This window comes from Podarcis filfolensis (assembly GCF_964270895.1).
Source record: "Podarcis filfolensis genome assembly, chromosome: 13".
In the NCBI taxonomy this organism is placed as follows: domain Eukaryota; kingdom Metazoa; phylum Chordata; class Lepidosauria; order Squamata; family Lacertidae; genus Podarcis; species Podarcis filfolensis.
This window is the reverse complement of record NC_139615.1, coordinates 40,614,325-40,626,539: the sequence shown is the minus strand read 5'-3', so window position 1 is coordinate 40,626,539 and position 12,215 is coordinate 40,614,325. Positions and strand designations below refer to the sequence as shown.

The following is a 12,215-nucleotide window of genomic DNA, read 5'->3' as shown; positions in this document are numbered from 1 at the left end:
AGCCTTGGCTCCCTTCCCTGTGCAAAGTGGCCTTTTTGCAAAATCTAGCTGTTGTCCAGAGATCTAGGCTTTTGGTAGGAGAGTCATTTCCTCCTACGCCAACAAATGCAAGTTAGCCCCTTGATTTCCATGCCTCTGATAGCTGAGGTCCATTTTTGGAAATTAAAATTGGAATTACCCTTTACTCTTTCAATCCGAAAGGTCAAGCACTATGCAAAAGGCATAGCCCTTAGAGGATTCCCAACTTCTTTGTTACTTTGTGCGTCACTTTTCTGGGGATGCTACCTGATTGAAAGGAGGCAAACTCAGATCAGTGACCCATACAGAGACCCAACAGGCAGCATCCTTCAAAGGCAGGTGATTTTTCCATATCTCTGCATCAGATCAAAATTATCAGGTCGTTCAATTCCTCTGGATCCTGAAGAGCTATGGCAGAATCACCCAACCCAAAGCAGGCTAATTGAAGAAGGCTAGGCCTGGTCAAGGGACGCGGGTGGCGCTGTGGGTTAAACCACAGAGCCTAGGACTTGCTGATCAGAAGGTCAGTGGTTCGAATCCCCGTGATGGGGTGAGCTCCCGTTGCTCGGTCCCTGCTCCTGCCAACCTAGCAGTTTGAAAGCACGTCAAAGTGCAAGTAGATAAATAGGTACCGCTCCAGCGGGAAGGTAAACGGCGTTTCCGTGCGCTGCTCTGGTTCGCCAGAAGCGGCTTAGTCATGCTGGCCACATGACCCGGAAGCTGTACACCGGCTCCCTCGGCCAATAAAGCGAGATGAGCGCCGCAACCCCAGAGTCGGTCACGACTGGACCTAATGGTCAGGGGTCCCTTTACCTTTTTAGGCCCGGTCAATAGATGAGACAGAGATACAGAACTCTGTAAGCAGGTGTTTGGGAGCCACACAAACATTTTATTAATATCTCATTGGGAGTTACATATCTTCATGGCACACAGTTTATGGCTTAAGGCCAAACTAGATTGAGATGTGAAAGATCCAGGATTAGATCTCCCAACATTTCTACCTCTGTTTTTTCCTTAAAAGAAGTTTAAACTTCAGTGCCCCTGAAGCAGAGTTTGGGGATATTCCTGAAGAAGGGGCAATATCTGTCCCAGCCTGGGCATTGTTCAAAAAGGGTGATATTAATACAAAAATAAAAATGGCATCTAATGCCATCTAGTTGGTATCTTGGGGTACAAAACTTGATGGGCTACACCCATGCCATATATTTAAAGCACACGGCTTTACTCAAAGAATTCTGGGAACTGCAGTTTGTTAAGAGTGCTGGGAAGTGAAATGTGTGTTAAACTACAATTCCCAGAGTTCTGTGGGGAAATCCACGTGCCTTAAATGTGCTTTATATGTATGGTGTGAATGTGACCTTGGGAATCCAGGCGCAAGAGACTGCCTCTGCCTATGAGGAAACAATAGCAAGGCACTATTGAGAATGGGGGTATTGTTAGTATAGGCACTGTAAAAGACTTGAGTGAGGCACAGGCTCCTGGTACAGATGTGGATGAAATTTGCATATATGTCTCCTTCCCTGCTCCATCCAATTACAGAGTGTGCCTCTGGGCAAATTAAGATGGTGGATAACTCAAGTCTTATGTTAAAACAACGGCTTCTTAAAAAGATCAAGTTTTTTAAAAGGGGAAGATGCAAGAAATCGGGGATCTGCCGCAAAAGATTTAGGGTTCTACCCTCCTCTCCTACCCAACAACACCCTTGATTGTGAAGATTCTCTCCCTAAAACAGATCCTCCAAGTGTCTCTCTTTTTGAGGGACAGCCCTGGATTTACAAAAGCCATCCCGGTTTCTGATTTGACCCCGGAATGTGCCACTTTTCCTTAGGACATCCTTAATTTCATTGGAGAAATGTTGGAGGGTATGGCGTTATGAGCCAAGGAGATAAGTAACTATACAGTAACTATGTAACCCTTAGAAGACATCTGAAGGCAGCCCTGTATTGGAAAGTTTCTTAATGTTTAATTATGTCTTTATATATGTTGGAAGCTGCCCAGAGTGGCTGGGGCAACCCATTCAGATGGACGGATAATAATAATAATAATAATAATAATAATAATAATAATAAATAAGACGTCCCTGTTTTCATTGGAGTAATGTTGGGAGGTATGCTAACGTCTCCCACACACTTTCCACTCAGAAAGTTTCACCTGTAAATGTTTCCAATCTACTCTTCTCCCACCCCCACCTTCAACCCTCTTTAACAGATTCCATTAAACTCTCTGCTGTAGGTGTATGCAAGTGTTAAACTAGATTAAATGGGAGGCATGTAGAAGATCTCATCCATAATGAATAAGATAATCACTCAGCCACGATGGAAGCAAAGGTAGAATTGCTTCTGGTGGTGGATTGCTGGCTGGGGCAGGGTGGGTGGGGGCAGCCCAAGGTGCTGAGCAAGTGTGATGCACAGCTGACTGCAGCGGGTGGGCGGTTAAAACCGCAGGTTGTCCTTTGTGATTTTCAGTCCCTCCCCACCCGCCTCCAGGTGGTAACTAGCTCCCGAACAAAATCTTTGCATTGCCTAGATAAGCGAGTGGGAAGATTGATCAGGCTGGGCATGGCAGGATTCTGTTCAGATTCCTCACTGTGCATGGTACCATTTTTGTGTCCCAAACACCTTGACAGTCTTTATCCTTTTCCTTGCAACAGCAGCCCTATGAAGATATTTTTGGAGGGGTGTGGGGGCTGCACAGGCCTCCATCCCACAGAATGTGAAATTGTTAAGTTGTGGGTGAACATCTCAGACAACACAGCAATTCGTCAAACAGCTCTTGTTTATTCACAGGCCAGAACAGAACTGAACTGAAGGGTTCAGCCAACCTTGCTTATATAGAGCTCCACTAGAACGCAACAGTAACCACTTTCTGTAACTATCCAATCACTGAACGTCACTTTCAATCCCTTATTTGCATATGTGGACCTGAGTGAAAACTATCTACAGTATCACCCTGCTGGCCCAGGGTGAGAACTTCAGTACATAACAGAAATGATAATGAAGTGGAAATGCTTCTGGGCATGTACTGAGATTGCTTCCATACTAGCTAATTAGTCTGGAATTGCCATGCTTCGTTCACTCACTGTTTACAAAGAATGCATTTGACGATGTTGCAAAACAACTACATCCCAATGTTTATAGGAGCCAACTCCTAGGGGCTGAGGTCCCTTTCTCCCCAATAAAATATTTGAGGCGGCCAAGCTTCCCAAAGGTTGATTGGCATTGTTATTCAAATGGTGTGCATGTACTACATCTTGTGATTGGTTGTGCGAGGCAAGGGTTACCTGCCCCCAACATAGTTTATTCAAGTTGGCACCCCTACCAATGTTGCTTCTCATCTTTTTCATATCTGATTTTTGTTGAAGTTGTTTGCAGTGAACCAGCAGCCTGTTCAGGAGTGAGAAAGCACTACTGAGGTTTTTCAAGAGACATTGTGTCTTTAATTAAAAGCTTCTGCCTCACATATTCCTGTTCAGCATGGCCGGGGGAATTAGTGATGAACTGTGACTTCATTCGTCAGCTTCTGTTCCCTGTTTTGTGGGGAGGGATAATTACTGGTTTCTTTTCATTTTTGCTATGAAAGAAATGAACAGGAGACCAGTAACTAAAGACCCTCTCCTGAGAAAACAGAAGAGGTAGTTAATCAGCAGCACTGCACGGAACAGGAAGATAGAAAACAGGCTGAATTTGCAAAGAGGAAATCACTAATTAATGTTGCAGGGGACCTTTCCTGAGCAGGAAAGGGATTCTGGCTATGGGAAAAATACATTGCTGGGCAATATAGTGCTATATCAGGTGCTTTGTGGAATCCACATTTTAATTATGTTCTGTTGGTTCTTTCTGTTGATTGAGGAAAAGCCTCAGCTTTGTTAAAGGGCTGTAATGTGAAAGAACTTAAGTGTCTAGAAACCAGCAGCTATGCAACTGAAATTATTGAGCAAGGCTTCTAAATCAATTTAAGTCTGCAATGTCCATCTGAATTCTGATCAGGCAGTATTTTTAATTCCCGTCATGTACAATTACTTTTCACAATTTACTTGGTAGTCAAATGCTTTTTTAAAAAAGTCAGTTTACCAATTAATTGCATTTAATTAATTTGCTATGAGGGACGCGGGTGGCGCTGTGGGTAAAACCTCAGCGCCTAGGACTTGCCGATCGTATGGTCGGCGGTTCGAATCCCCGCGGCGGGGTGTGCTCCCGTCGTTCGGTCCCAGCGCCTGCCAACCTAGCAGTTCGAAAGCACCCTTGGGTGCAAGTAGATAAATAGGGACCGCTTACCAGCGGGAAGGTAAACGACGTTCCGTGTGCTGCGCTGGCTCGCCAGATGCAGCTTGTCACGCTGGCCACGTGACCCGGAAGTGTCTGCGGACAGCGCTGGCTCCCAGCCTATAGAGTGAGATGAGCGCACAACCCTAGAGTCTGGCAAGACTGGCCCATATGGGCAGGGGTACCTTTACCTTTAATTTGCTATAGTTTATTGTTTTGTGTGGGCTTTTTAATGTTGTTGGTGATGTTTTTGCTTTGTGAGCTACCCAGCAAACTCTTGTTATAGTGTGGCTATATAAATGTAATAAATAAATATCCCCTAGCTTCAAATCTGCAGCTCCCAAGGGCCAAACTAACAGTAACAGGGCAGCCAGATTTTTACTTGGGGAAGAGAGCTTTATAAGAGGTGTACACAATAAAAGTATTGATTGATAGAACATAAATAAAATCCAGCAAACTGTTAAAAATGAATAAAACACAGATGGAATCTGTAAAACAGAAAGCAGAATAATGAATGCATTTGGTATTTATGTGTCTGCCATATATATGTAGAAAATGTATGCGGGGAAACTAATGTTTTTACCCCAAAAAAGACTCACGGGTGAAGGGAGCTCTGCTCTCTCCCTTCTCTTCCCCTGTCTGCTTTTGCTGCTCTCTGTCAATTTGGGCACCTTTTGCTCAGCGCCTGTGCCAAAACTGGATTTGGCCGAGGATAATACTTCCTGAACTGACAGCAGGCAGCAAGGTCAGGTCAGGAAGCGTTCAGCTCATGGCTCATTTGAAGCAATAGTTAGACCCCACTTTTTTTTTTTTGTTTTAAGTGAATATAGTAGACATGGAACACTTCCAGACTGTCACTATTTTCAGGTGGGATTTGATCACATACTGTGATCCATGTGATATGACAGACACATATCAGTGTCTGTCTGATATGTAACTGGAGGAAGTTACAAAATGTCAGTGGCGCCATACTGAGGACTCATTTCTGCCATTGTGTAGACTGGACCTCCGGATCCCTTCTGTGCATTGAAAGTATACATGACTAAAGTCTCCAGGCAGGTGTATATACCTTGAATGCATATAGGGACTGTGCCGTCTAGTGAAAATACCTAAGTCACAGGTGGACCTGCCATAACAATCTTGCTTCAGTTTCTTTCTTTCTTTCACAACACTTATATGATGCTTGATTGTAATAATAAAAAAACCCAAGACAGTTAAGAACAGTTTATGAACAAAGTCCTGGTACAAGTGATCCCCAATCGCTTACGTCTCTCCGATTGTGTTCATTTATTTATTCTTACTCGCTGCTTTCTTCTTCTTTTTAAACCAGTTTGCCATTCCGTAAGCGGACTTGCCCTCTTATTCCATGCTTGCTTAATTTACGCATGGAAAGCATTGCACTTGGGGAAAAGCCTTTTGAAAGTCCCAAGTATGCGATAGGATACCTGCTTGAAGATATTTGCATTCAGGGTTGTTATCCTAAATGACAACAGCTGCTGGCTGACAAGGGATTCCATGGCATTTCAATCAGATAGCCCAGTACGTTTCCGAGCACAATTAAAAGTGTTGGTGCTGACCTTTAAAGCCCTAAACGGCCTCGGTCCAGTATACCTGAAGGAGCGTCTCCACCCCCATCATTCTGCCCGGACGCTGAGGTCCAGCGCCGAGGGCCTTCTGACGGTTCCCTCATTGCGAGAAGCAAAGCTACAGGGAACCAGGCAGAGGGCCTTCTCGGTAGTGGCGCCCGCCCTGTGGAACGCCCTTCCAGCAGATGTCAAAGCGATAAACAACTACCTGACATTCAGAAGACATCTTAAGGCAGCCCTGTTCAGGGAAGTTTTTAACGTGTGATATTTTATTGTATTTTTGGTTTTTATGGAAGCCGCCCAGAGTGGCTGGGGAGGCCCAGCCAGATGGGCGGGGTATAAATAATAAATTATTATTATTATTATTATTATTATTATTATTATTATTATTACTGCTTTTTCTTGGCCGGTCCACTAGCCACTGCTTGCTTGTAGGGAACTCTGTATGCTGCCTTACTCAGCACACCAGATATACAAGTCCTTCTGGGTTGCCATATGTCATCTCTCCCCAGGACGTGTCCTCTTCGTATATATGTAAAAGGCAATCCTGTTTGCTTGCACACTGCTGATTATCCTGGCATGAGTCGAAACTATTTGGCCTTGCTAGGGTTCCTTCACCTTCTACCCCATTTTAGCCCCTCCCCAATCTATATAGAAATAAGGTTTGAAACACATTTATTACAAGATGCTAAAGTGGATGCACAAATCAGTCCACAGCAAGAGTTAAAACACCTTCCTTCTATTGGAGTGTTCAGTGAAAGTGTCATACCCTTCAGTCATCTTTTTGATTGCAGCTAAATCTGTTGATCCCTTGATGTCTCTCCCTGGAAATCTTATTTTTCAGTCCTTGAAATGCTCTTGTAATTTCACCCTGCGTTTTCCTTCCTTTTCTCTCCCCCTCTCCTCCCACCTTAAAGAAAGGAGAGAGCGCACAACAGAGAAACCAGAACTGGCCCTAATGTTTGAGTCACCTTCACATCCAACCTTAGTCACTCCCCCCTCCCCCCTCTCCCTTCCTTTCCTCCATCGCACAGCCAAAAATTGCATTATCCCAATTTGCTGCAGCAGCATTTGAGCAGGGGTTCCTTTGAGCCAGGGCTCAACCCCAGAAGCTTTTAACCTGCTACATCCAGTCCTTCTGAGAACTTTTTTTTGACTCAACTGTTCCGTACTCACCCTTCCTCCCAACAGCACATAGCTCTGCCCTGTATATGAAGTTATTTTCCCATCTCAATGGATCTTACAAGTCTATCACTTTTTTCACTTGATGCGATTTGGTCCAGGAAAACACGCAGTAAATTCTGTTGGCAGTACATTCTGGACTGAGGGAAAGGAGGACTTTGCAAAATGCAGCATTGACTGACGGAATTTAGTGCCACAAGATGTGATGAGAACTACCCACTTAGAAAGCTTTAAGAGAGATCAGACAAATTTATAGAGGACAGGTCTGCCAGCAGTTTATTATCCGTAATAGACAAATGGAACCTGCATGTTCAAAGGTGATATATTTCTGAATACCAGATACTTGGGCAGGTGGACAAGAGCCAGTGTGGTGTAGTGGTTAACAGCGGTGGACTCGTAATCTGGTGAACCGGGTTCGCTTCCCCGCTCCTCCACATGCAACTGCTGGGTGACCTTGGGCTAGTCACAATTCTTGATGTCTCTCAGCCTTACCTCACAGAGTGTTTGTTGTGGGGGAGGAAGGGAAAGGAGATTGTTAGCCGCTTTGAGACTCCTTTGGGTAGTGATAAAGCGGGATATTAAATCCAAACTCTTCTACTCTTCTTTTGGTTTGATAAGTGGGAGTTTTTCCAGATAGCCATCTAGAATAGGAAAACCGCTATGTGCATAGTTAATTTCCTTTGAAAGAGAGAGAGAGAGAGAGAGAGAGAGAGAGAGAGAGAAAGAACATTGCAGCAGCTTAAGCCAAGCCAATATAGAAATCCATTATCAGAGATGTATGGAGGGAGTATGCTTAATCAAAAGATGACGGAATTGCACTTTGCACATGCCTAGGGGTGTGCATTCATAGAATCACGAAGTTGAAAGGGACCATAAGGATCATCTGGTCCAGTGTTTCCCAAACTTTGATCTCCAGCTGTTTTTGGAGTACAGTTCCCATCATCCCTGACCACTGGTCTTGCTAGCTAGGAATGGTGGAATTGTACTCCAAAAACATCTGGAAACCCAAGTTTGGGAAACGCCAATCTAGTCCAACCCCCTGCAATGCAGGAATATGCATCTTTCCCATATGGGGATCAAATCTGTGACCTGGTGTTCTCGATACCACACTCTAACCAAATGAGCTATCCAGGCCATTGTATTACCATATTTTTCGCTCTATAGGACGCACTTTTCCCCCTCCAAAAATTAAGGGGAAATGTGTGTGCGTCCTATGGAGCGAATGCAGGCCCCTTGGCTTCAGTGATAGCAACGCGAAGCCTCCGAAGCACAGAGGGAGTGCTCCCTCTGCGCTCCAGAGGCTTTGCGTTGGTTTTGCTGAAGCCTGGAGAGCGAGAGGGGTCGGTGCGCACTGACCCCTCTCGCTCTGGAGGCTTCAGGGATAGCCGCCTGAAGCCTTTGGAGCGCAGCGCGAGTTCCCGCTGCCGTCCGGAGGCTTCAGGTTCCTTTCGCTGAAGCCGGGAGAGCAAGACTCTCCTGGCTTCAGCAGAGAGGGAGAGCTGTGCAGCGCCCCTTCAGCCAAGCGGGAGGAGAAATGGAAGGGGCTCCGTTTCTCCTGCCGCTTCACTGAAGGGGTGCTGAGCAGAGAGGGGGAGAATTTTTTTTCTTGTCCTCCCAAAACAAGGTGCGTCCTATAGTCGGGTGCGTCCTATAGAGCGAAAAATACGGTATTATTATTTCATTGGAACATAAGAAGCTGCCTTCTCCCGAGTCAGCCCACTGGTCCATCTAGCTCAGCATCACCATCATTAACTGGCAGTAGGTTTTAGACAGGAGTCTTAGCCCTATCTGGAGAAATTGGGTTCAGGGTGGGACATGACTAAAAGCTGTGGCCTTAGAGAAGACATGGAGAAAGGTTATTGAAAAAATATATTGAGTGACCAAAACTGGGGTCTTAACAGACATGCTAAGACATAAAAAGGGAGAAGTTGACTAGTTTTAGATCCTCAGCAAGACTTCAGGGGCATGAACCTGGGACCTTTTGCATGAAAGGCATCTGTTCTACCACTGAGCTACAACTCTTCCCCCATAAATGCCAAGTCCAAATCCAAGTGAAAAGTGTATTAGGTAACTTGGAAATACTGTATGCCTACCTTCTGCTTGTCTTGAAAATGCCCCCAGCATCCCATCCTCAACTGTTGGCTGAGTTGCTCTGATGCCATGGAATGATCACGAGCAGGTTAATTTTCTTGGAGGAAAGTGTAATAATAGAATATTGGAAGTGCACTGAAGTGGGCCCAGAATTCCAGCATTGGCTATAGGTGCCCATTACTTTAAGTTGAGGGGTTTTACAAAGGAGGGGAGGGTGAATTATCTCATCCTAAGCCCTGCTGGTCTCTTCCTGGGACTGAGGGCGGAAGAACACTGTGCATTTCTCCGTTGTTTCTGAACTGAGGTTTTTTGTTTGTTTTAATCACTTCTTCTACTATTGGAAGTGGGAAAGGGCAGGTTTAGATATACTCAAAAGCATGCCTAAATTTTCTTCCAGTTTGGGTGTGGAATAACCCCTTTTTGCCCCAAGGAAGAAATGAATGTGATCAAGCGTAGTTACATATATTTGGTTTTGAAGGGATATTGCAGAACAAGCCCTGACAGTACCGGTTAGCCCAGCCTTTTGCCCTCTGGGTGTTGCTAGACTCCAACTCCCATCAGCTCCAGCCAGCACAGCCAGTGGTTGAGGATGATGGGAGCCGTAGTCCTGCAGCTTCTAGAGGACAGCTGCTTTGGAAAGGCTGGTGTAACTGATACACTTAAAATAAATGCCAGGGAAGAACCTGAGAATGTGACCTCACATGGTCTCTCTTTGTTTCCATCAGGTTATACACCTGGCCCAGGTGAGTTTCCTTGTCCATGCCTTTGGCTCAGCCTTCACCTTGGACCTTGAGTTGAACCAGTAAGTATTTTTTGCATCTTTCCTTCAGATTCAGATGTGGGTGTTCCCTTGTATGTATGAGGGGGTGTGTGGCGGGTGACTGGTCCTGAGAGACCTGCATTGGCTCACAGTACGTTTCTGAGCACAATTCAAAGTGTTGGTGCTGACCTTTAAAGCCCTAAATGGCTTTGGCCCTGTATACCTGAAGGAGCGTCTCCACCCCGTTGGTCAGCCCGGACACTGAGGTCCAGCTCCGAGGGCCTTCTAGCGGTTCCCTCATTGCAAGAAAGTGAGGTGACAGGGAATCAGGCAGAGGGGCCTTCTCGGTTGTGGCTCTCACTCTGTGGAACACCCTTCCATCAGATGTCAAGGAAATAAGTAACTATACAACTTTTAGAAGACATCTGAATGCAGCCCTGTATAGTGAAGTTTAATGTACTGTTTTATTATGTTTTTGTATATGCTGGAAGCCACCCAGAGTGGCTGGGGCAAATACAGTCAGATGGGTGTGAAATAATAATAATAATAATAATAATAATAATAATAATAATAATGGCTAGTCAGTTCTGTGGCCATGAATATATTTGTTCCAGGCAGATGGTGAGAGGGCTTAAAACCAAAGTCAATTGCTGGAATGTACAGCTTCACAATAAAGTAAGGGAGACAGAAAGGTCTTCTACAGTTTTCTTTAAAAGCCCTGATCAAAACAGCTTTTTCATTAAAAAAAATGAAGTTCAGGACCTACAGATATTATTAACTGTTCTGCATCCTTGCCACACACTACGCTTGTGATGTGTGGACTAGATTTTGAGAACCCATGAAGAATTCATTGCTAGAAGATACTTATTTTATTCATGTAACAAAATTATGTACCACTTGATGGCAATAAAACCTCTGACCTCTTAAGATATGGTGGCCTTTAGATCAGAGACGGCTTTTTAAAAGGATCAGATTCACAATGGACAAGTCCATCAATTAGCCACACAGCAAAATTGTACTGTGCTTCCATGTCCACAGATGGTCTAGCAGCAGATGCAAGGGCAGTCTGCAGAAAAATTAGTTCTGTTCACCATGCTCTGCTTTGTGCGCTTCCAGAGGTGTCCACCACCATATGTGAAAACAGAATGCTGGATTAAGTTGACTTAGATCTGAGCATGCAAAGTAATTCTTGGACTATGGTGGTATCTGAGGCTTTGGACATGTGTCTCCCAGCATGTGAAAAATGCCTGCTTGTCCCCACTGTGTAACTACAGCTGAACCCCATGCACCTGAGAGTCACTTTACACCTCTGCTTAGAAATTAATCCTTTTACATACCAGTCGAACTTAGAGAGTGGAAGCTACAGAAGTGAAGTAGCTGCATCTGAAGTTATCGTGGGAATAGACCTAAGACTTTAATTGGTACCTGTGGATGACGTTTTTTTTTTTCTTTCTTTTACATATAATTTTTATTAAATTTTCTATTTTACAATTTAAAATACTCATTTTACATCCTTAAGATATCAGTGATTTCCCTTCTTCTCTTTCCATGGTTCATTTTACATATCATAAATCCCTGCATATTTGACAAAAACTATACTATTCAGTTTCTATTATTGCATCCATCAAAACTAGTTTACATTGTTGAATTTATCTTAATGCTGCCAGCATTTTCAGCTGTGCATAATTATTTCCCATATATTCAATAAACGTTTTACAATCTTCCAGATGACTTGGGACAGAGGATGTGATTTCTGTCTATCTTGACATCTCGTTTTATGGTCTTATGGCCCTTTAAAGACTAACAAATCTCTTTGGGCATAAAATGACCTAACCTACTTCATCAGATGTATGAAATAGCTGACATGTAGCTGGATGGATGGATGGATGGATGGGGACAAGACTAGGGTTTCCCAAACTTGGGTCTCCAGCTGTTTTTGGACTACAACTCCCATCATTCCTAGCTAGCAAGACCAGCAGTCAGGGATTATGGCAATTGTAGTACAAAAACAACAGGACACCCAAGTTTGGGAAACCCTGGACTAGAGAGAGAAAAGTTAATAGTGGAGTCAAATAGCTATGAAGTGTGTGTGTGTGACAGTTCAGCAGAAAGCTTCAATGTATGCAAGATAAGTATATACATTGCCTCTTCTCAACAACAGTAATTGGTGATAGCGCAACCATCCAAGCTTCGCTATGTTAATTAACACCTGTAGTGGGACAGAAAACCATTGTCTCAATTCAAGCTCTTGTTTTGTTTTTTTTAAACTGGGCCTGGGATAAACAATGTACTAGCTCTGATTGTACAGAATGCCAA

The 12,215-nt window shown here is 44.2% G+C and overlaps 1 protein-coding gene across 6 annotated transcripts in view; it reads left to right on the top strand.

Annotated features, from left to right (window-relative positions):
• ADAM11 (ADAM metallopeptidase domain 11) overlaps nt 1-12,215 on the top strand; it is a gene marked incomplete at its 3' end in the record, with an annotated part of 77,354 nt that overhangs the window by 10,699 nt on the left and 54,440 nt on the right. For all 6 annotated transcript variants that reach the window (XM_083582776.1, XM_083582775.1, XM_083582774.1 and 3 more), the window contains one exon: nt 9,865-9,941. In XM_083582776.1, the coding sequence (XP_083438902.1) occupies nt 9,865-9,941 (77 nt within the window). The remainder of the gene's footprint in view (nt 1-9,864; nt 9,942-12,215) is intronic.